The 25635-nt window shown below is 36.4% G+C and overlaps 1 protein-coding gene across 1 annotated transcript in view; it reads right to left on the bottom strand.

Annotated features, from left to right (window-relative positions):
- LOC136884513 (WD repeat-containing protein 11) overlaps positions 1–22897 on the bottom strand; it is a 134912-nt gene extending 112015 nt beyond the window's left edge. The window contains exons 1-4 of the mRNA XM_067156741.2: positions 22724–22897; positions 16400–16581; positions 10596–10707; positions 10367–10520 (exon numbers count right to left, since the gene is read on the bottom strand). Of these exons, the coding sequence (XP_067012842.2) occupies positions 10367–10520; positions 10596–10707; positions 16400–16569 (436 nt within the window). The 5' untranslated portion in view covers positions 16570–16581; positions 22724–22897. The remainder of the gene's footprint in view (positions 1–10366; positions 10521–10595; positions 10708–16399; positions 16582–22723) is intronic.
- Between the last annotated feature and the right edge of the window lie 2738 nt (positions 22898–25635).

The following is a 25635-nucleotide window of genomic DNA, read 5'->3' as shown; positions in this document are numbered from 1 at the left end:
TCCAAGTATGTTCAGCTATGTAACTAATAGGATGTCAGAACCTTGTTTGCTTTTATTAAAAAGCGCTATTTCGCCAGGTCTGCTTTAGAAGCATCGAGGCACTAGCAGGAACAAAGAAGTGGCACGGCATATACGAGACGACCAACTCCGTTCTGATATAGATGATGATGCTTGTTTAAAGGGGCCTACCATCTAGATCATCGGCCCCTAATGGTACAAAATGAGACGAAATATCATGACAATTTAAAAGTCCAAAATTTATCCACTAACCAGAATTTAAAATGTGATGATGAAGAATGGATGAATATGAATTTAAAATAATCAGTGAATGCAACTCAATTCTGAAAGTTAAAAATACTGTAATTACAAAATCGATCCACTGACTAGAACTGTTATTTATAAGTTTCATTTCCGTATTGATGGATATTACTTTACAGAAAAACAATATATATACAAATCTCCACCTTATCAATACAAATTTATTTCACATTAAGCAGGTAAATATAGTCAAATAGTCAAGACTAGTTTCGACCCCTAGGGGGTCATCCTCAGTTGACATGCATTAAAAAATTGTATTGTTCATAAAAACATCACATATAGTGGTAAAAGTTTAGACTAATTTAGACTGATCATTAATGTTGGTATGTCTAATGCATGACTAGTGTGCATCGTTCATGAAGACACATATCACCTTACTGCTACTACCATCCAATTTTTAGGTTATATAATATGGAACACACATATGTTTGTGTAATTCAACAGTGGCAAGTTCAACTATATACACAATTGGCTATTGATTAGTCACATGAAAGTACAGAACACTGGCTTGAACATTTCTGATTGAGGTGTCAATGCAACACCTTACTTGCATACATCCTAGAAGCTAAATTCAGTTTGTAAGGCCCATTACTTCTGATTGAAACTTAGTATGAAGTTAAAATTTGAATAAAAATATTTGCTAATGTAGACATTAAAATGTTGTTAAAATGGGCATATAGTCAAAAACAGTGGTATGTATGCCACACATGTCTAGTTAAAAATACATTACATTGATGTTGTTTATGTGCGGTACAACATGTACACTGATTTGGAATAAATGAGGTTTGTATATATAGTGTTCCAACAAAATGGATCCGTAAAAATATTATATGTAAAGACAATTGGTATTATAATGATCCGCTGCAGATCAGGTAATGCTATTTATTTATCTGGAGATATTATTGGCAGCTACAGATGTTGGAGTTATTAGAAATGTTAATGGAGCATGTTTTCTTCCGTAGTCGCGATGTTTATAGTTGGTGGCATTAGTCAAATATGTTGAAAGTTATGCGTCTTGGTGCACGTTGATTTGTCCTGGAAGCTTATATGTTGTAAAAAACAAGGTGGAGTGTCTGGAAATAGAAATAATAGTGTGATAATGTTGTGAGTAGAAAGTGTAATAGTGAATCGTATGTCGTTTTACTTACGTAAAGTGTTGGAACCGTGCGTTCTTTGTAGCTGCCTGTTGGGATCTGATACGTGTAGCTCTGAGATTGTAGTTAGCGGCGGTAGAGGGGAGGTTTGGGGGGATGGGTGGAGTGTTAGTGATGGGAGTGGGGTTGGAGGGGAGAGGGTTTTGGGGCGGTTGATTTGAACATATCGATTTTTGTTTGCTTATTCTTTTGATATAGAAATCTTTTAATAAGGGAATTACTGCATGAAAAAGAATATTGTTTCTGTCTATACTTTCATTTAGGTTGGAGTTTGGATTCACGTATTTGTCTAAATTTATGTAAAATTCTTCTATTATACTGAGCAAGGGACTTTTTGGATTCATATTAAGGATTTGCATGTCGTTCTTAATGTCCGTGAAATTATGTTTTTGATCGTCAATATGCTGACCCATAGCTGAGAAATGTCTGTGTTTGACGGCGTTTACATGTTCATTATATCGTATTAAAAAACTTCTACCGGTAAGTCCTATATAGCTGGCTCGGCAGTCGTTGCATTTTAGGCGATAGACTCCTGAGTGATTGTATTTATTTATGTTATTAACTGATTTGGAATTGTATAGTATGTTGGTGTTATTGCGTGCCGTTTTATATGCTATTTTTAGGCCTTGTTTTTTGAAGATATTTGTTATGGGATGTATATGGTTATTGTTGTAAGTAAACAGTGCATATTCTTTTTTATTTTTAGTGATTCTGGTTAGCTTGGTTTTAGGTTGGTTTTTGACTTTATTGATGATCCGGTTTATCATTTCTCTTTTATATCCGTTTTGTTTTGCTATTTCATGGATTGTGTTTAGTTCTTTATTTAGATTTTCCTTTGAAAGTGGAATGTTGTATGCTCTATGAATCATACTATAGTATGCAGCTCTTTTATGGGCATGTGGGTGGGTGGAGTCTATCTTTATTGTATTTGATGTGTGGGTAGGTTTTCTATATATATTGTATGTTAGGTGGTTGTTATGTCTGGTTATGGATATGTCTAAGTAGTTTATGGTATTGTTGTGTTCAGTGTCCATGGTAAATTTAATGTGGGGATCTATTCTATCTAGTTGTTCTAGGATTATGTTTTCATTAGTATGTCTATTGTCCATGATTATAAATGCATCATCGACAAACCTGCACCAATAGATGATATTTTCTATTTTTTTAATTTCTTGGTGTTCTAAGTAATCCATATATATATCAGCTATTATGCCTGATATTGGTGATCCCATGGGTAATCCTTTTTGTTGATAGATAGTGTCATGGAACTTGAAATAATTGTTATTGATAGCGAATTGTAAAAGTTTAATAAATTCATCTATTTCCAATTTGCTTAGCTTACTGTGGTTATAAAGGTTGGATTCTATGATAGTGATAGTTTTTTGTGTGGGTATATTGGGATACATGTTTGTTATATCATATGTTGCTAGCTTGTAGAAGTGTTCTATTCTTATATTCTTAGTAATGTTGCAGAAATCTATTGAGTTTTTTATGGTTTTGTTTGCTTGAAAAACGTAATGTTTTTTAAGGAATTTTTGTATGTATTTGGATAATTTATAAATAGGGCTTGGTCTATAATTTATTATGGGTCTCATGGGAATGTTGTTTTTATGGATCTTAGGATAAGCTTTAGCTGTAGGTATCCCTGGATTCATGGTGGTTAATTTTGCAGTTTCCTGTTCGTTCAAAAGAAAATTGGTGTTTTTTAGGAGAATTTTTAAGTTTTTCTGGATACTGTTAGTAGGATCTTTAGTCTTGATTTGAAAAGTTTCATCTTGAAAGCAGGTTTTTGTTTTTGTTATATATTCCTCTTTATCCATAATAACTGTAGTGTTTCCTTTATCTGCCTTTGTTACTATTAGGTTATTTTGCTGGATTTTATTTTTGAGTACCTTAATTTGTGTTTGGTTTGTGATATCTTGATTCTGAGGTTTTTGAGTGATCTTATCAACATATTGTGGTAGTGTTTTTTTAATTTCATATCTAATTTCATTTTGTTTTTCTTGGGGTATTTTGTTTAGAGCATCTTCTGTTTCAGTAATAATAGTGGCTATGTTTTCAAATACTGAATTGTTTTTCCAGTTATGTTTTGGTCCTTTGCTCAGTATAGTTGTTTCTTTTTCATTGAATGTTGTGTTAGTTAGGTTTTGGAGTGGGGGATGGAAAATATGTTGGTTGTTATCAGTAGAAACAGTAATATGTTGTCTATACTGTGTATGGTTGGTTTGGTTTAGTGATGCCTTGAGTGCGTTAAGTTTCTTGTTTAAGGTATTCTGCTTCTGTATGGCTATGTTTTCTATCTTTTCGTTAGTTATTTGTTGGAAGTTGCTCCAGTATGTGTGTGGTAGCTCATGTGAGGCTTTAAGGTGTGCTTCATACATTTGTATGTTGAGGTGTTGTTTTTTCCTATACATGTATTTAATTTCTTCTTTAAGCCATATTCGATTGGTTTTGTTTTGGGTATTTTGGGTTTGATATGTGCTTCTATGTTTATTATTATATTTCCTAAGAAATTTAGGAGTTAGATTATTAAGTAGGCATTGTTTTAAGAAAGTGATGTTTTTGACAATATTTGTGATCTTAATCTTCAGATTTTGGTATCTGTGTGCCATTTTTCTTGCCTGGTTGGCTTTTCTACTGTTATTTATAAGTTTCATTTCCGTATTGATGGATATTACTTTACAGAAAAACAATATATATACAAATCTCCACCTTATCAATACAAATTTATTTCACATTAAGCAGGTAAATATAGTCAAATAGTCAAGACTAGTTTCGACCCCCTAGGGGGTCATCCTCAGTTGACATGCATTAAAAAATTGTATTGTTCATAAAAACATCACATATAGTGGTAAAAGTTTAGACTAATTTAGACTGATCATTAATGTTGGTATGTCTAATGCATGACTAGTGTGCATCGTTCATGAAGACACATATCACCTTACTGCTACTACCATCCAATTTTTAGGTTATATAATATGGAACACACATATGTTTGTGTAATTCAACAGTGGCAAGTTCAACTATATACACAATTGGCTATTGATTAGTCACATGAAAGTACAGAACACTGGCTTGAACATTTCTGATTGAGGTGTCAATGCAACACCTTACTTGCATACATCCTAGAAGCTAAATTCAGTTTGTAAGGCCCATTACTTCTGATTGAAACTTAGTATGAAGTTAAAATTTGAATAAAAATATTTGCTAATGTAGACATTAAAATGTTGTTAAAATGGGCATATAGTCAAAAACAGTGGTATGTATGCCACACATGTCTAGTTAAAAATACATTACATTGATGTTGTTTATGTGCGGTACAACATGTACACTGATTTGGAATAAATGAGGTTTGTATATATAGTGTTCCAACAAAATGGATCCGTAAAAATATTATATGTAAAGACAATTGGTATTATAATGATCCGCTGCAGATCAGGTAATGCTATTTATTTATCTGGAGATATTATTGGCAGCTACAGATGTTGGAGTTATTAGAAATGTTAATGGAGCATGTTTTCTTCCGTAGTCGCGATGTTTATAGTTGGTGGCATTAGTCAAATATGTTGAAAGTTATGCGTCTTGGTGCACGTTGATTTGTCCTGGAAGCTTATATGTTGTAAAAAACAAGGTGGAGTGTCTGGAAATAGAAATAATAGTGTGATAATGTTGTGGGTAGAAAGTGTAATAGTGAATCGTATGTCGTTTTACTTACGTAAAGTGTTGGAACCGTGCGTTCTTTGTAGCTGCCTGTTGGGATCTGATACGTGTAGCTCTGAGATTGTAGTTAGCGGCGGTAGAGGGGAGGTTTGGGGGGATGGGTGGAGTGTTAGTGATGGGAGTGGGGTTGGAGGGGAGAGGGTTTTGGGGCGGTTGATTTGAACATATCGATTTTTGTTTGCTTATTCTTTTGATATAGAAATCTTTTAATAAGGGAATTACTGCATGAAAAAGAATATTGTTTCTGTTTCTGTCTATACTTTGTCTATACTATGTTTTTTACAACATATAAGCTTCCAGGACAAATCAACGTGCACCAAGACGCATAACTTTCAACATATTTGACTAATGCCACCAACTATAAACATCGCGACTACGGAAGAAAACATGCTCCATTAACATTTCTAATAACTCCAACATCTGTAGCTGCCAATAATATCTCCAGATAAATAAATAGCATTACCTGATCTGCAGCGGATCATTATAATACCAATTGTCTTTACATATAATATTTTTACGGATCCATTTTGTTGGAACACTATATATACAAACCTCATTTATTCCAAATCAGTGTACATGTTGTACCGCACATAAACAACATCAATGTAATGTATTTTTAACTAGACATGTGTGGCATACATACCACTGTTTTTGACTATATGCCCATTTTAACAACATTTTAATGTCTACATTAGCAAATATTTTTATTCAAATTTTAACTTCATACTAAGTTTCAATCAGAAGTAATGGGCCTTACAAACTGAATTTAGCTTCTAGGATGTATGCAAGTAAGGTGTTGCATTGACACCTCAATCAGAAATGTTCAAGCCAGTGTTCTGTACTTTCATGTGACTAATCAATAGCCAATTGTGTATATAGTTGAACTTGCCACTGTTGAATTACACAAACATATGTGTGTTCCATATTATATAACCTAAAAATTGGATGGTAGTAGCAGTAAGGTGATATGTGTCTTCATGAACGATGCACACTAGTCATGCATTAGACATACCAACATTAATGATCAGTCTAAATTAGTCTAAACTTTTACCACTATATGTGATGTTTTTATGAACAATACAATTTTTTAATGCATGTCAACTGAGGATGACCCCCTAGGGGTCGAAACTAGTCTTGACTATTTGACTATATTTACCTGCTTAATGTGAAATAAATTTGTATTGATAAGGTGGAGATTTGTATATATATTGTTTTTCTGTAAAGTAAAACCACTGACTAGAAATCAAAAAGACGATGATGAATAATGATTATAAACTTAAAACAGTCAGTGGATCTGACCCGCAATGCCCTACCTTCCCAGAAACAATCTTAAAACGATAGTATTAATGAGCAAGGCACTGCTTCCAAAGCACAATCCTGAATCAAGGATGCTTGTTGTCTAAAGAGGTTCAAAATCCAGATCAATGGCCCCTCAATGGTACTTATAGCTAGTAAAGTAGAACCATGGTATTTCTCATGTTGCGGTACTAATCAAAAGTAGCGTACTCATGGAGTTTCACACATTATGGTACTACTCGTAAGTATTGTACGTCGCAAAGGTAACCCAGACCTATGGGCAGCGTTGCCAACTTAGCGGATTTTCCGCTCAATTTGGAGGAATTAGAAGTCTGTCAGCGGAGAAATATAGCATTTAGCGGACAGCGGATTTTTTGGCGGAATTCTAGATTTATTATAGCGGAATTTAGTGTTTTATCCATTTTACGTTTTTCAAAAATTTGTATTCCAGTCTGTCTCCAAGCCATTCGTATTTCTTATCAGAAGCTAGCAGTCACATGAGGAAAACATGTTACTTGGATTTGATGTTATGAGATCATGGTATCATAAATTTGTAATGCGTGGGGAAAGGGTACTTTTCTCTTAGTTGAGGAATGCCGTCAGATAATGAAACTGTGAGAGAGTAGCATTTATATTTATGCTATGAAGGAAGACCGTTTAATGAAATGGCCTGTTTTATGTGTGGCCCTTGAGGTAGGGGATTCATACCCGGCCCTAAAACGCCTACAAGTTTTAGCTCGCCGGCTCGCAGGCAGGGGATTAATCCCAGTGAAACTCACAGATCAGGTGAGTGCAGACATTTATTATTATTATTATTATTATTATTATTATTATTATTGCTAATTTTTATTGCTTATTATTTGAGATCTGATTTCTTGGCAGAATTTTAGTGGATTTTTAGTAGTATTTAGCGGATCTTTAAAACATAAGTTGGCAACACTGCCTATGGGTTTCTCACGTTACAGCGCCACTCATAGGCAATGCAAACCCATGCTTTTCCTCAACTAGGTGTAATAACCACAGGGACTCGTACTGTCCCGTGATGTTCCTCACATAGTGGTACTAATCACAGGCAACGCAGACCCACGGTGTCACTCTTATAATGGTACTAATCTCAGGCAGTGCCCACACCCGTGGCATTTCTCACATAATGGTACTAATTACAGGCAACGTAAGCCTGTGGTGTTCCACATATAGTGGCACTAATTACAGGAACTGTTAACCCACAGTAAACCATTCTCTGCTGCTACTAATCACAAACCTATTGTGTACCTAACATAGTGGTACTACTCACAGGTAAAGGCGACCCATGGTGTTCCCCGCGTGATTGTACAAATCACAAGTAGTTTTATGGTTCTAATTCAATCATCCCTTGGTCGCCCCTTTTAGTCACCTCTTACGACAAGCAGGGGATACCGTGCGTGTATTCTTCGTCTGCGTCCCCCACCCACAGGGGTTGATATAGATGATTCCCATGGGGAACCTGAAAATATTTGTCCTGAATGATTGAATTCATAATTCCAATATAAATAGTCCAGTATCGGAAATCATAAATTTTCCAGCTAACTTACTCTCTGTTGCCAGCGTTTCACCCCAGTGTGTCAATTTGGGTTCATCAGTTGGTAGTTAGCACACCTACCAAGATGCAAGACTAGTGCATATAGGGGATGCCACCGAGTAAGTGAGACCAAGAAACCAACACCACTGTCGGCAGCACTGAAGACTGTATTCCGTGGTTTCACACCAGCCAAATGCCAGGGCAGTACTTTAATTAAGGCTACAGTCACTTCCTTTCCACTCCTAGCCCTTTCACATCCCGTTGTTCCCACAAGACCTATCTGTGTCAGTGCAATGTAAAGAAAATTGTAAAAAATATATACACAGTCAAAATCAGTTATAACGACCCCGAAAGTACAGCCAATCAAGGTCTTTATAGCCGATAGTCAAACAAACCATTTTTCTTTCCTTCTTAAAAATGTCATATTTGCACGTTTTACGCTTCACACATACATAATTATTTAATTACAAGAATTAAGGGAAAACTTAAGAAATGTAACTGAATTAAGAACTGTATTTACAGTACAGTATTTGTAGAGGAATTTAATTGGCTTTAGCTTGAAGAGTAGGCGAGTCTCTTCTTGCCTGTTTTACAATGTAGCAGTCATCTGCTGCTGTGCTACTTAAACCATATCAGTAAAGATTCTTCAATATCTTTGTGCTGAGATGATCTGGCTCGCTTGAATTTTTAAGATTTTTCTTCGAAAAGAGACTTATTTTCTCTCTGCCCTTCCAAACTGTCGAAATTGTTCAGTATGATACACCCAATTCATTCGCGATGCTGACATTTTTATCCGTTTTCTAATCGCCATATTATGTGCGACCTATCTTCATTATTTAACACTTTCCTTTTCTTTTGCACCATCTCCACAGCGATGCTTGACTTGAGTATTTAACGGACTGATTTGAAATCTACAAAATTAAACGTTATATTGTTGTCAGCAATCTCCAATTAATAACGAACAACACTGGACATTATAGCCAATACATTTATCTGAAAATGTGATAAAAATTAGTTGTTTCATACAAAATGACGTAGTAAGCGACGTCGTACTAAGCGACTTTTAAAATACAATGTTTATATAGGATTTAAATGGGACCGTTATATTTCGCTGTTATATCCAGTGCGTCGTTAAAAGCAATGTCGCTATAAACGGTTTCGACTGTACTTAACATCTCTTCAACACGTACTAAATGTACGTAACACGACCTAATAGGTTGAAAGTCGTTTTCGATTGTATATTCTTACTATAGCATACCTGCCAACTTTCAAAAAGAGAAATCTGGAAGATCCTAGAGCGGAAAATTTTTAACACCACATGCATGCATCACAAAGTCTTGAGACATAATTAAAAAGGACGGCGGAAGGAGGAGGGGGGAGGGAGGAGATTATAAACAATCCTAATACAAGTCAAATACATGTTATGATCACCCCTGAAATTAAATATATACACAAAGTTACATCTTGACAAGTGCTCATCTGTTTCTACTTAACACTGGGAACATTTCCTGTGATTGAATAAAATAAGGAAATTAAGCAGAATATGCCTCCCTAGAAGACTGATAACATCGTTTCTTAGTCAAACTCGTTACAAACACCACTATACTAAATCACTTACAAATTCGTCACACAATTTCACGATTTTCAGAACTACCACCAATGTTGCTCACACCCACACACAAACGAAGTCTTTTAGCTGCTACAAAGCACGACACAGTTACTAAAGTTGTTTTATATATTAAATTCACAGCCTGCTACTTTTCACGGATTTCTTTTCTTGAAAATCACAGCCTGCTACTTGTTTGGGAACATCTCAGTGAATGAAGAATGATAGCAGTTGAGGTCGAACAGGTGACAAAAGCACGGTGATAATCGATGTGATTATCGATACATTTGCCGGTCAAATTTCAAACACTGCAACTCGTATTAACAGCTACTATCGAAAATCAAACATACCCGATTTGACCGCAGAAAGCGAAACCAAGCGCGGATATTCAAAATCCGTACAATAACGTTGTTCATCCGTACAACCATAAAACACACTCAAAATCCGTACATTTTATGGAAAAGCCTAAATACTTGGCAGGTATGCTATAGCAATAGGAGGATACACTCAATTTTTTACTTTTGTAAAGTATTCTTACTATTACATAAGGCTACATAAAACAACATGGTCCAACTCAGAAAAAGAACTTTCTATAATAGTAATTTAACAGACAGAGAAAGCTTCTTACTAGTTTTCCATCTGTTTTACCTTATTTTACATTCAGAAAAATTGAATCTACTCTCAAATCTTGGCTAATACAACAAAGGAACCTACCTAGTACCGGCTTGCTTCCCTCTTGTAATACAGCCAGAGGAGTTCCAGCAGCAACATCCCACACGATAATATGACCTGTGGTGTCAGAGGAGACCAATTCTAAGGAGGCAGGCTCCATAAGACTTTTGCTTTGATGACACTGTTCCCATAAAACCTGAAAACAGAACAATTCTAGCAACCCTTTTCACAAAGAACTCCAAGATCTTTGAAAAAAGAAAATAGTACTTACCTTGTTCACCATAGACTTATGTTTGTCCAAGCACTGAATTGGCTGAATGTTTTTAGTATCAACGATAACTATGGTGTAGTTTGAACCAAATGCCAATAGTCCATGTTGCCCCCTAGAATGAAACACAAGACAGCTTTTCTAAAAAAATTCTTTTTTTTACGTCGCACCGACACAGACAGGTCTTATGGCGACCATGGAATAGGAAAGGCTAAGGAGTGAGAAGGAAGCAGCCGTCACCTTAATTAAAGTACAGCCCCAGCATTTGCCTGGTGCGAAAATGGGATACCATCTTCAGGGCTGCTGACAGTGGGGTTCGAACCCGCTATCTCTCATATGCAATCTCACAGCTGCGCAACCCTAACAGCACGGCCATCTAAAATGCTAAAGTGGTCTCCACATATAGGAGGCAGGGGTGCCAACTTTTGAAGCGGGTTATCAGTAAATTTGTCCACCCGCACAACCCTCGGAAAATATTATCAAATCCAAAGCGCGCAAGCATGGTTCTTCCCCTCCCCTGTTCGATAATGACATCCTCTTTGCCCTTCCAACAGCAATCTATTCTTAAGCATATTTCAAAATAAAATTTGCACAGTCTGTAATAAATTCTTTGTAGCTTGTTTCGCACCCAAAACTGATTTTCAGTGTAGATTTTCTTGAAGCATCCTTCTCCCTGTACCGTGATGACATTTTCGTCATCTGAACCATAAGCGATTTAGTGCAGATGTGCTTAATGTAGGCCAAAATCCTCTCTGATTTTTCCTATCAACACTGAAAACTCTTTCTGTAGAGAGTTACTATCAGATGTGCTTAATATTGCTTAAAGTTTTTAGTGGAGAAGAGCAGAACAGATTCACAATGAAATTGAACATGCTCACGGGTAGCAGAAGAAAGTGACAATCAAGTCAGTATAGATGCCAACTCACAAGCACTGAAACAAGGAGAGTTGAGCAGTAATCCTCCAAAGAAATGATAATTTTCTTCTCTCCTTTTTCATAGAAAATTATCTTTTGATGATAATATTGCTTTTCCGTAAAAATTTCCCCTTTGACCAAAATGCCACAATCGTGAGGTGAAATAAGTAATAGTTGGCACCTCCAAGGAGGTGTACAGAAAGGTATGTTTTAGTAGAGGTCCATACCCAGCCCCCACCCCCCTCTAAATTTGGATACATTTATTGTGGTTCAAATTAAGTTCTGAATTGGTTTATATGCAATGATGTTATACTGTACAGAGTAGATTTTCATGAAGCAAAATTGTGAATTGAGCCACCATGGGTCATACAATAGTTACCCTATGGATATTTTAATTCCCACCGTTCTCTTTTTAATCTAAATGTAATAACGGTTTAGTAGTAAATTATGTTATGTAGCTGAAGATGTCTTTTATCTCATTAAATAGTCTACTGAATTGGTGGATCCTTAACAATTGTATATGTTTCGTTGAAGTACCTCACAGGGGATCACTGTAAGTCAGGCCATGACAAATGTTTTCAAATCTAGGAGCCAGCATTTAAACCTAGGAGCCACATAATTTTTCTAGTATTCTCAACGTTAACATAGTGGCGTCTAGCCTTCTGAAAAACAAAACATTGTAGTAATTACAATAGGTATTGTGATTTTATAGTTTTATATACATTTACCACAAAATGTAAAGACAGCAGGACACTGAACTAAATAAGATGTGCCACTATGATACAAATTTATGAAACTAGCCAATTGTTGCATATTAGCCGCACACTTTATCTTGGTGCATTTGTGTATGGGGGTGAGGAGTAAGGAGGGAGCTGTCCTGGTATCGATAGTGCTGCCAACTGAATGAAAATTAAATCTGAATTGAATCGAGAATATGATCGATCGATATGAAATTTCTAAACCGTTATCATCTTAAGCCAACAACTATGTCATATACACATTATATAACATTATAAAACATTTCTCGATGCAAATCTCGTTCCTAGCATGAATTCTATACTTTGGCTTTGTTGTGTAAACAACAACAGTACTAGTACGTAAAGTGTACGCCAGATGTCGCACAAAGATGCTTAAGCGATCCATAGTTTGTGTTTTAAAGGTTACCAGTACGAATCTCCGAGATCGCCGAGGTCGACCGATTCAGCACTAGGGTGTAAATGCACCAAGATAAAGTGTGCGGATAATACTTATATTTTGATACAGTTCAAAGAAACTTGTTAACTATACAATGTAAATAGCCAAGTGAATACTGTCGTCCACAACATCAAATTGTATAACTCTTTTGAATGTATTTGCCTGATATGTTAAATTACAATAAATCACATGTCGTTCACATGAGGTACTAGTTTCAGCACCTAACTTGTGCCATCATCAGCCAACGAGTCAAATCAGGCAAACACAAACAACTTTAAAACACACTGCAACACCTGGGCCCTGTTTCATAAACATCTTTCACTAATATTATTAGTAAGAAACCAATAATATTAACTAATAATATTAGTATTATGTTTCATAAAATTATTAGCTAATAATATTAGTTATTAGTTTATGAGTCGAAATTATTAGTAGATATTCCTAATAATATTAGTAAATTGTTTCATAGACAACATGACTAATAAAAGTTACTCATATTATTAGGATTATTTCCATGAGTGTATTTTGACTCATAATTCATATTATTAGTGAAACCAAAGCGAGCGGTATTTTAATATTTTGGCATAAAATCATGAAGATCACTGAAATGGTCAACTCTGATTCAAATAGTGATAAGGAACGAGTGTAGGTATTCACCGTTCAATAAATGTTATGTCAAAAACAGCCTGTACTGGAATATAACATATGAATACAATGGGAGATTTAGGTTAGATTACAGAACTACTGAATATTTGGCTTGATAGGATTGGTAATAGAACGTTCCACTGCAAGGAATGAAGCATAACCTTAAAATAGCAGCTTCGCATTGCACTCCACCGGTTGGTAGTGATACACAGTATCATTGTGTTTCTCTAGTGCAGTTTTATTGATTATTGTTTTAAGGGGAAGTAGGCTACAACTAGGCAACCATCATCTATAATAACACTAATCAGAAAAATGGAAAGAATCCGACATTTTTAAAAATGAAGGTATCGGCTAAAGAAAGAGAAGGACCACGATGGGCGTGAAAATGAAAGACTCTCTCGGCCTCGTAACCTAATACTGTCAGGGTCGGAAAAGAACAAGAGTTGAACAAGGGAGGTTAGAAGGGTAGATAAAAATGAGCCTGGCAGAAGTAAGTAAGTTAAAGCAATGGCAGGACTCATCTCAGTGCCCCATGTTCGCCAACACACGCTCCCAAGTTGAGAGCCCTGGGACCCCTTACGACAGGCAGGGGATACCACGGCTGTTATCCTGCCGCCCCCACCAATAGGGCGTAGTAAACAAAGATTTTGCTAGTCCATCTCAGAGATTTTTAAGAGTACATGAAATAAAAAAGTAAAAGGAACAAGGAGGGTTATAGTGTGCAAAAGGCTGCGAGTAGTTGACGCTTTAACTCAATCACTTTCTGCAAAGTAACTTTCTTCTCTCACATTATTTTCACTTCTTTTATCCATTTTCACACGTATCTAATTCATAACAACGAAAATATCAAGTGAGCCTTTTGAACATGTGGATTAATAGTCTGTTATAGTCAAGCATTAGCCTACTGCGAGGAACAAACCCAAACCAAGAACATATGCAACAGACCGATTCTAACCTCCATTTGTATCAGCTGACTAATGAACTAATATTATTAGTGAAGATATTTTATTAGTCATGTGCAAATCTTTATGAAACAGAATTTGGTTAACTAATAATTATTTTTATGAGTTCTAATATTATTAGCTAATATTATTAGTTAGTTTTATGAAACAGGGCCCTGTATAGATGAATAAAATATGGTACATGATGATATTGCACTTTAGTGTAAAATTATTTTTAAAATGATGGTGACTCCGTTGTTTTGTACACATTGTGGTTTGTCCAGCTTGTATAAGTCTTTCGTTCATTAATCTTGTGAAAATACGCTGCAGAGTTTTAATGACATGTGAAGTTGACACTTTGTTTAATCTTTGATTTGGTTCCGAAAAAATATAAACATGCATGTGATGGACTTAGTTAGACCCGAAGAACAAATTCTCACTTCAATATGGAGTTTTAGAACCTTAAGCAGCCTGTGTGATCGGCGAATGGAATTTCAATTTCAATTATTGTAATCCCACTTCAATACGGATCATGAAATTTCTAAATATCAATGATATGCTAAAGGATTAATAATTTAAAGCTTAAACATTAATCATCTATCTATGTAAAAAAAAAAAAAAGATACAAGGAACAAACCATACTTTACAAAAGACATCCTTACTGTGCCTTTTGTGTCCATGCAGAAGCCTAGGAGCTTCGTATGCTGTCAACATTCGGAAATAAATTCTGTGCAAGTACGTTACGTTTCTCTGTACAATAACAGCTCTGTTAAAATAATGTTTAATAGCAAAAGAGATTCAGTTTTGATAGCAAAGGAGCATTGCGGGATATTACTTGTTAAAAGTTAGAAACTTGTGTCATTTACAAGAGAAATATATTTGAGTTATTTCTACGTCGGTAATACTTTATTTAAGAGAGGTTTTTCTCAACACACAAACGTTCGTGCTTAACATTAATCTTTCTTCTATTGCCTATATAATGCGGCCTTGATTATTATTTAAAATGGTAATAACATTAATATCAAAACAGAAATCGCCTAAACTTACCAAGAATTCAAGAGGGCAAATTGGGAAAATATTCATTTATAGGAAGAGAAATTAGGAAGTGGAACAATTTATCCAGGGGAAGCCCGCCTGGTGGCCATGACCATTAAGGCGTTGAAATCAAAACGGTCTGATAATGAGGTTAGCCGGTTCAAGTCCCGTTGGTCAAAACAATTTTCACCATCAGAATGTTGGCCGGCAGGGTAAGGGAGGTGGTGATATACAATTTCTAATCACTAGATTGTGTGCCAAAAGCCTGGATTAAATTCAAAACCTCTCCACAGTGCTCATATGGAGTGAAGAAACATGACGCTGTTGATGGTGATTCGCCCGTCGGATAGGGACGTAAAGCTTTGAGAAGCCCCCTTGGTGCTATTCGACAGGAGCGGGCTATGTGCCGGCACCAGTTTCACCCTCTCCCTTCCTACTGTCATATATCACGTCATTCATTTCATCTCATTAACTCCTCTGATGAGGTTGACGTCAGGAAGGGCATCCGGTCATAAAAACCCGCCACAACAGATTCATCTCGCATCACCTCATAAATTCTGCGCGAGTACGTTCTGTTTCTCTGTACAATATTTCTACGTTGGTAATACTTTATTTAAGAAAGGTTTTTTTCGACACACAAATATTCGTACTTAACATTAATCTTTCTTCTTTTGCCTATATAATGCAGCCTTGATTTCCCCATAGAGAAACGGGACAAGGGTTGGACAAACAAACAAACAAACAATTTATCCAGACGAATGTTCAATATATTTCCAAGTTCCTTGAAATCATTTAAGAAAAGACTCTTCCACCTGGGCGAGTCCTAAGTACAGATTAATGATGTGCGATTGATTAAATTCATATCAAAGCTAGAAAATAAATCCAGATCCATGCAGAACGCTATTATATTAACTACTTACCACAGTCAGCTAGAGTAATGATCCAATGTAAGACTAATGTAAGTGCAATTAGGAATAATTTCTATATGACAGATTTTATAGATACAACATTAACAAACACAAGTTTCATACTGAAAATACTCCAGGACAATCACAAACCTTATCTAAACAATACTAACCAGTCAATAGCTCCCTGATTTTGTATATTAGCTGGTCCAGTTACTGTCCTGGCAGCTACCCTCGGTATCTGAACTGAAACCATTTTCGGCTGGTCTGGTTCTTCAACAGAAGGAGCTCGTTCAATCGTCAAGTCTTTGCGACCTTGAACTTCTTCCACAACATCACTCATTTTCACTCAAACCTTGAATGGAAAAATTTCAAACAAATTGATAAGCCAGCTCATTCCACAGAAAACCACTTAAAGCAAAGTTCATTAATATAATACATTTTGTAGTAAATGTATGAAAATCAAGCAAGGACGCAACAGTGTTGCACAATAAGTTGTTCTGCATATGCAACAGAATACAAGTGCAAGTGTGAACTCTGTGATAATCTCTGCGAACGCTACCACATTTTGAAATGAAATATCTACCTAAGTCTATAGAGAGATCTGTACGAACACCGAGTGAACCTCTCGATATCACACATAATTTTTGTGCTCTAATGCTATTAAAAATAAAGGACATAGAAATAAATCATACCTAAACTTCTTGAGAATTATCAAACGTGTCAACATTAAAACTATAAAATAAACTACTTAAATTCTCTAAACAACTAAAATTATCAGAGCTTGTTCTGTAAGAAACAGAAGTCATACTTCAGAAAGAAACACACACACACACACACACATTACATTAAAGAACGTTGGACCGAGCTCGATAGCTGCAGTCGCTTAAGTGTGGCCAGTATCCAGTATTCGGGAGATAGTAGGTTCGAACCCCACTGTCGGCAGCCCTGAAAATGGTTTTCCATGGTTTCCCATTTTCACACCAGGCAAATGCTGGGGCTGTACCTTAATTAAGGCCATGGCCGCTTCCTTCCCACTCCTAGCCCTTTCCTGTCCCATCGTCGCCGTAAGACCTATCTGTGTCGGTGCGACGTAAAACAACTAGCAAAAAAAAAAAAGATGAAACACATGCAATTCTAGGTGTAAGGCTCATTTCTAAAGATAATAGGAAACTTGATATATGTGGAGTGTACAGATCGGGAAAGGGTAGCACTGACGCGGATTCGGAATTATTTGATAGGATAGTCAGCTATGTGGGAAACGACATGGAAAGAAATGTGATTGTAGCGGGAGATCTGAATTTGCCAGGTGTCAATTGGGAAGGAAATGCGAACGACAGGAAGCATGACCAACAAATGGCAAATAAGTTAATATGGGAAGGACAGCTGATTCAGAAAGTGATGGAACCAACCAGGGGCAAAAATATCCTGGATGTGGTGCTGATAAAACCAGATGAGCTCTATAGAAAACTGAAGTAATAGATGGTATTAGTGATCATGAAGCTGTTTTTGTGGTAGTTAAAAATAAATGTGTTAGAAAGGAAGGTCTTAAAAGTAGGACTGTTAGGCAGTACCATATGGCTGATAAAGCAGACATGAGGCAGTTTCTAAAAAGTAACTATGATCGGTGGAAAACGGTAAATAAAAATGTAAACAGACTCTGGGATGGGTTTAAAGAAATTGTTGAAAAATGCGAAAACAGGTTTGTACCATTAAGGGTGGTAAGGAATGGTAAAGACCCACCTTATTATAATAGAGAAATAAAGAGACTAAGAAGGAGGTGCAGAGTGGAAAGAAATAGAGTTAGAAATGGCTGTGGAAGTAAGGAGAAATTGAAGGAACTTCCTAGAAAATTGGATCTAGCAAAGAAGGCAGCTAAGGATAACATGATGGCAAGCATAATTGGCAGTCATACGAATTTTAGTAAAAAATGGAAGGGTATGTATAGGTATTTTAAGGCAGAAACAAGTTCCAAGGACATTCCAGGAATAATTAATGAACAAGGGGAGTGTGTATGTGAGGATCTTCAAAAGGCAGAAGTATTCAGTCAGCAGTATGTAGAGATCATTGGTTACAAGGATAATGTCCAGATAGAGGAGGAGACTAAGGCCAAAGAAGTAATAAAATTTACATATGATAACAATGATAACAATGACATTTACAATAAGATACAAAAGTTGAAAACTAGAAAAGCGGCTGGAATTGATCAGATTTCTGGGGATATACTAAAGACAATGGGTTGGGATATAGTACCATATCTGAAGTACTTATTTGATTATTGTTTGGTTGGAGGAGCTATACCAGATGAATCGAGAGTTGCTATAGTAGCCCCTGTGTATAAAGGAAAGGGTGATAGACATAAAGCTGAAAATTACAAGCCAGTAAGTTTGACATGCACTGTATGTAAGCTTTGGGAAGGCATTCTTCCTGATTTTATTACACATGTTTGTGAAATTAATAACTGGTTTGATAGAAGGCAATTCGGTTTTAGGAAAGGTTATTTCACTGAAGCTCAACTTGTAGGATTCCAGCAAGATATAGCAGATATCTTGGATTCTGGAGGTCAAATGGACTGTATCGCGATTGACCTGTCTAAAGCATTTGATAGGGTGGATCATGGGAGACTACTGGCAAAAATGAGTGCAATTGGACTAGACAAAAGAGTGACTGAATGGGTTGCTATATTTCTAGAAAATAGATCTCAGAGAATTAGAGTAGGTGAAGCTTTATCTGACCCTGTAATAATTAAGAGGGGAATTCATCAAGGCAGTATTATCGGACCTTTGTTTTCTTATATATATAAATGATATGAGTAAAGGAGTGGAATCGGAGGTAAGACTTTTTGCAGATGATGTTATTCTCTATAGAGTGATAAATAAGTTACAAGATTGTGAGCAACTGCAACGTGACCTCAAAAATGTTGTGAGATGGACAGCAGGCAATGGTACGGTATGTTGATAAACGGGATTAAAAGTCAGGTTGTGAGTTTCACAAATAGGAAAAGTCCTCTCAGTTTTAATTACTGCGTTGATGGGGTGAAAGTTCCTTTTGGGGATCATTGTAAGTATCTAGGTGTTAATATAAGGAAAGATCTTCATTGGGGTAATCACATAAATGGGATTGTAAATAAAGGGTACAGATCTCTGCACATGGTTATGAGGGTGTTTAGGGGTTGTAGTAAGGATGTAAAGGAGAGGGCATATAAGTCTCTGGTAAGACCCCAACTAGAGTATGGTTCCAGTGTATGGGACCCTCACCAGGATTACCTGATTCAAGAACTGGAAAAAATCCAAAGAAAAGCAGCTCGATTTGTTCTGGGTGATTTCCGACAAAAGAGTAGCGTTACAAAAATGTTGCAATGTTTGGGTTGGGAAGAACTGAGAGAAAGAAGAAGAGCTGCTCGACTCAGTGGTATGTCTATATAGAAATAATATGAATCACCACCTTATCAATACACTATTTTATTTACTCTGGTAAATAGGGTCAATACCGGTTTCGACCCCTAAGGGGTCATCCTCAGTTGACACATACAAAATATCTACAAAAACATCACATATAATGGTTAATGTTTAAAATTCATGTCATTAAAATGCTGGTGAGTACATCTTAGTTTGGATATGCATATATTATGGGATTTATAAGTTTGCTCTATTTGAGCATTTATATAAGTCTTCTGTTCCTTTGTATACAGTGTCAAAAGTATTGTACTGAATGTAATTCATCCATTTGACAAAATGCTAGTGGATTGACTATTAAGTATGTACATTTAATGAGAGGTACATGCTATTCTACTTTACAATTTATATTACACAATATGAAGTAAAATTATTGCATTTGCACACATATGATGATATTAAGTTCAATGTAGGGTCTTAAAGATGTACTGTTTGGATTTTCAGTACCCTGATTACATTTCATGTAGTGGTTTATAAAGTTTACTTATTCACTTATTTAGTTCAGTTAAATACATGGAAGAACCTTATTGATTTGAATACTTATGACTAAAATATTGGTATTTGATACCTTGTTGACGTGGATCTTTAATACTAATGTGTAAGTTTGTAGCACCTTCTATTCTTGTTTTCTGTCTTAAAACAGAGTTGTGTCTTGACACTGTTTATTTTATCAGGCATATAAAAGTCTTGTTAAAATGAACCCTTAGGGCTAAAACACCGGTGTGAGATACCTGTTAAAATACTTTAGATTAAAAGTACTGATATGTGGTGCTATGTGCATATTCTTGAAACATAAATGAGTTTAACATAGTTTGATAATAGTACTGTAGGTTATTATGATTAGTAGTTGTAGTTTAATGGCTGGTCCATTAGAAATATATAAATGTATGTTTGAATAGGACCAAATATATGTTCATGCTGTATGCATTACGAGTGAAATTGCGTAACATTATGATAGTAATAACTGGCAATTTTGTGGGATGCTGCTGTTGTTGTAGCTGGAAATCTTGAATGATATTAAGAAAGCGTTCTCATCTTGTCACTTGTCGTATTCAGGTTGGGTTGGTGACTATTATGAGATGAAGTACATTTTGGGTGTCGTATGTCTTAATTGGGTTGCACATTGGTTGTTTCGTGAAGCGTGTTGTAAATTAATATATCTGTAAGTAGAAATAATAAGTGTGTAAGATGATGTATCATAGGAATGTAGTGACAAGTTATATATCGTATTACTTACGTTAGCTGTTGAGATCGTGCACTCTGTGTGGCTGTCTGTTGAGATCTGTAGTGTGTTGCTCTGAGGTTATAGTTTGCGGCGGTAGAGGGGAGGCTTGGAGGGATGGGTGGAGCGCTTGTAACGGGAGTGGGGTTAAAGGAGGAGAGGTCTTGGAGCGGTTGATTTGTATTTATAGATTTTTGTTTATCAATTCTTTTTAGGTAATAATCTTTCAGGAGGGGAATAACTGTATTAAAAAGAATATTATTTTTGTCTATGTTATCGTTATAGTCAATCCACTAGCATTTTGTCAAATGGATGAATTACATTCAATACAATACTCTTGACACTGTATACAAAGGAACAGAAGACTTATATAAATGCTCAAATAGAGCAAACTTATAAATCCCATAATATATGCATATCCAAACTAAGATGTACTCACCAGCATTTTAATGACATATGAATTTTAAACATTAACCATTATATGTGATGTTTTTGTAGATATTTTGTATGTGTCAACTGAGGATGACCCCTTAGGGGTCGAAACCAGTATTGACCCTATTTACCAGTTTGGTAGTAAATAAAATAGTCTATTGATAAGGTGGTGATTCATATTATTTCTATATAGTGATACCAATCAATACGGATATGAAGCTTATAAATAATAATCAGTGGTATGTTCCGAGCTGTCAGCGGAGAGATGGCGTGGAATGACATTAGTAGACTAATAAGTTTGAATGGCGTTTATAAAAGTAGGAAAGATCACAATATGAAGATAAAGTTGGAATTCAAGAGGACAAACTGGGGCAAATATTCATTTATAGGAAGGGGAGTTAGGGACTGCAATAACTTACCAAGGGAGATGTTCAATAAATTTCCAATTTCTTTGAAATCATTTAGGAAAAGGCTAGGAAAGCAACAGATAGGGAATCTGCCACCTGGACGACTGCCCTAAATGCAGATCAGTATTGATTGTATTGTATTGTATTGTAACATGGACTCAAAATTTGATTACTTCAGAATACAAGGCACAGAACTACGTAAGTTGTTGAAATTCGCTATGAACAGAGAACTGCTGAAGCATTTTGTTGGTTCACATAAAATATATAATTATATGCATTTTCATACAATACACTGACATTAAGTACCTGTACAGTAATAACAATAAAATATAGGTACGATTCCTACCATGTAGCCTACTTACCAAAATATGCTAAGAACTTTTTTTACAATAATTGTAGGGCCTATTGTTAAAACGAAGTTCATAAACATTTGTGTCAGTAGTCAAGAGAACAATATAGTATGTATACCATGAATTTACTCCCTTCGCTGATGATCTGTCCGTGCCATTAAACCAATCCCAACGAATGCCATTAAACTAATCATTCAGGCCTACTCTCTCTCCGCACAGACGACCCATATTCCAAAAGTGGTGCCGAAAGTATTTCTGCACTGCCGCCGGGAAATAATAATAATAATAATAATAATAATAATCTCTATTGCAGACATTGGCCATACGTATAAGGAATCAAAAATAAATTACACCACACTGCCACAGTTTTGCCAAAGTTTCCGTCATGTACAGTTCATAGTATATTATACCATGTATTTCACGTGCTTGCTCACGTCGTTTGTACACACCATAAACGGGTGAAACGCTGGGATTTCATGACCCGAGTCTCTCTCTCTCTCTCTCTCTCTCTCTCTCTCCTATATATAATGCACATAATGGTATGCAATGCAATTCTCTAGTAGCATACTGTTCCAACATCTAATATTATTGCTCGTAAGAACTTAAATATGCCACATGAACACAAACCTACCTTCCGAGCAACTGCACGTCAATAAAAGAAAACACTGTACTTCAATTACTTCGAGGTTAACGCCACTGAACATCCAGGGGATCTATTCAAATATCGTTTGAAAAATAAGGGATAATTCACGCCCCTTTTAAAAGTAAACATCTCCACTGTCGTGTCGATTGCACCAAAGAGTGGTGATCGCACTTCTTCTTCTTCTTCTTGAAAGGTGTGGTTGGACCACCGCCGTCTCGATCCTCCTATACTGCCCGCTCTATGCGAGCCTTTTTGCGACTACGCTGCGACAACATTATATATGCAGTATGGTCATATGTTCACTGAAGCTCGTAAATTACATCAGTAATATTAAATATCGGCAATATTACCTGTATGAAGTCGCAGTTGGCCTCTTGCACAATTTAACGATTTGCCTGTACGAACGCTTGGCGTGGTACCGTACTTTTTGTGTTCTTGCCAACGCAATATCAAATAACAGGGGTCTTACGAACTTGGTTAGGATAATATCACTAACAGTTTGCTGATGTTCTTTGACTTCACACTAACAAAACACATTCTGAAAGTTTTTTTTGCTATTTGTTTTACTTCGCATCAACACATATAGGTCTTATGGCGATGATGGGATAGAAAAGGCCTAGAAATTGGAAGGAAGCGGCCGTGGCCTTAATTAAGGTACAGCCCCAGCATTTTCCTGGTATGAAAATGGGAAACCACGGAAAACCTATTAACTATCAATACAGACCTTTCCCTGGTGCGCTTTACACGGGGTAGTGGTGGGGGTAAGGTTCGGCAGTGTTCGGTTATTGGTGGTGGGGAGGAAGGGGCGTAGGCGTTGAGGGAGGGATTGGACGTAGTGGTGTATAGTAGCCATTACTGATTGAAAACAGCTGATTTGCGAGCTTTAATCTGAAAATTCAACAACCCGATCAATAAAGTCAAATTGTGAGTTTCACAAATAGGAAAAGTCCTCTCAGTTTTAATTACTGCGTTTATGGGGTGATGCCAATATGCAAAATATCACGAATGGGCCGTCGTTTAACTCATAACAACGAATAAACAGTACAATTTAGGTTAATTTGAAATGTCACGAATGGGCAAAGTCTTTTACTCATAACAACGGATAAACATATTACTTAGTACTATTTAGGTTAAGTTTTAATCCTAATTATTGCTTTAGGATGCTTGTGTAAAATGCTATGTATTAAATTATAAGTTGGGGTAGCCTAGGCTATATGAACTTGTTAAAATCCACAGTTTCTCTTTATATAGGCCTACATTGGTGGAGATTCCTTTTTATAGGTTGATATTCGGTTAAAATCCACAGTTTCTCTTTATATAGGCCTACATTGGTGGAGATTCCTTTTTGTAGGTTGATATTCGGTTTCCTTAAATTGTTATTTAAAGAAAAAACTCGCCGTGTTGAGTACCTCCGTGCTCAAATACGTCAGCCTCGTGTCAGTATATTTACTGGCACATAAAATAACTTCTGCGGGACAAAATTCGGGCACCTTGCCGTCTCCGAAAACCGTGCAAGTAGTTAGTGGGACATAAAAACAATAGCATCCTCACTTTATTATTACTGGCACGTACCCGAGGTTTCGCCTGCGTTTATTAATTTACCCATTAGATGTTTTTGAACCATGTACTTATTTTTTAAATTTAGTAATACACATCATTTTAAAATAAATTGTATGAAGTACATTATTTTATTTTTAATTTCACCCCTTCTCACTCCCATAACTATAGGGACCGAACTTGGACTAAAGTGATATCCGAAGTTTCCTATTCATCTTAGCGACCCCGATAACCATAGATTCTACATTAATATTGGTCGTTTTCTATTATTTTTATATTTCACTCACTTTCTTCCCCTGCCCCTTGGGGTGTCTTACCCCACAGTACTTTCTTTCCAGATAGTAAGTCTTATGTGTACCAAGTTTGGTTGAGAGCTGTGTTGGAACAGACACAATACACACTTACATCTGTAATCTCTGTCATTTTGACATTTTCTTTTTTACCCCTTCTAATCCCCATTCCGATTGGGAATGAAATTTGACTTAAACGGCATCCAGAGTGTTACAGTTCCTCTCAGCGTCCACAAAAACAATGGATTCGACACTAATATCAGTCGTTTTTACTTATTATCATATGTTATCCCCTCCCGTATGGTTGCTAGGGTTTCTTGCCCCCACAGTATTTTTTTCTGGATAGTAAGACATATTTTTACCAAGTTTGATTGAGAGCTATTCTGGAACATAAACACATTCATCTGCAATCTCGGTCATTTTGGACATTTTCTTTTTCACCCTTTCTCATCCCCCCACTGTCGGCAGCCCTGATGATTATTTTCTGTGGTTTCTCGTTTTCACCCCAGGCAAAATCTGGAGCTGTATCTTGATTAAGGCCATTACCGGACAAGTTAGGCATGTGGTTAGGGGCGCGCAGCTGCGAGCTTGCATTCGGGAGATAGTGAGTTTGAATATCACTGCCGGCAGCCCTGAAGGTTTTCCGTGGTTTCCCATTTTTACACCAGGCAAATGCTGGGGCTGTACCTTAATTAAGGCCACAGCCGCATCCTTCGAACTCCTAGTCCTTTCCTATCCTATCGTCGCCATAAGACCTATCTGTGTCGGTGCCACTTAAAGCCACTAGCAAAAAAAAAAAATGAAGGCCATTGTTACTTCCTTCTCAATCCTAACACTTTCCTATTCCTTCGTCGCCATAAGACCCATCTCATACCCTCAGAACTGGAATCTGAGCTGCTGCGCCGATGGCCTGTTGTATTGTGTGTTGGTTTATTATAATGTTGTTTGTCCCTAGTCCTTCAGAGTTCTTGGGGCAAACACAGCACAGTGGGGCTCCTCTTAATTCTGTGCTTGAAAATAGGCTACCTTTAACCTATGGAACAGATTCCTTTG

The sequence above is a fragment of the Anabrus simplex genome, chromosome 12 (assembly GCF_040414725.1).
Source record: "Anabrus simplex isolate iqAnaSimp1 chromosome 12, ASM4041472v1, whole genome shotgun sequence".
Taxonomy (NCBI): Eukaryota; Metazoa; Arthropoda; class Insecta; order Orthoptera; family Tettigoniidae; genus Anabrus; species Anabrus simplex.
Note: the sequence above shows the minus strand (reverse complement) of the source record. Positions and strands in the feature narration are given on the sequence as shown.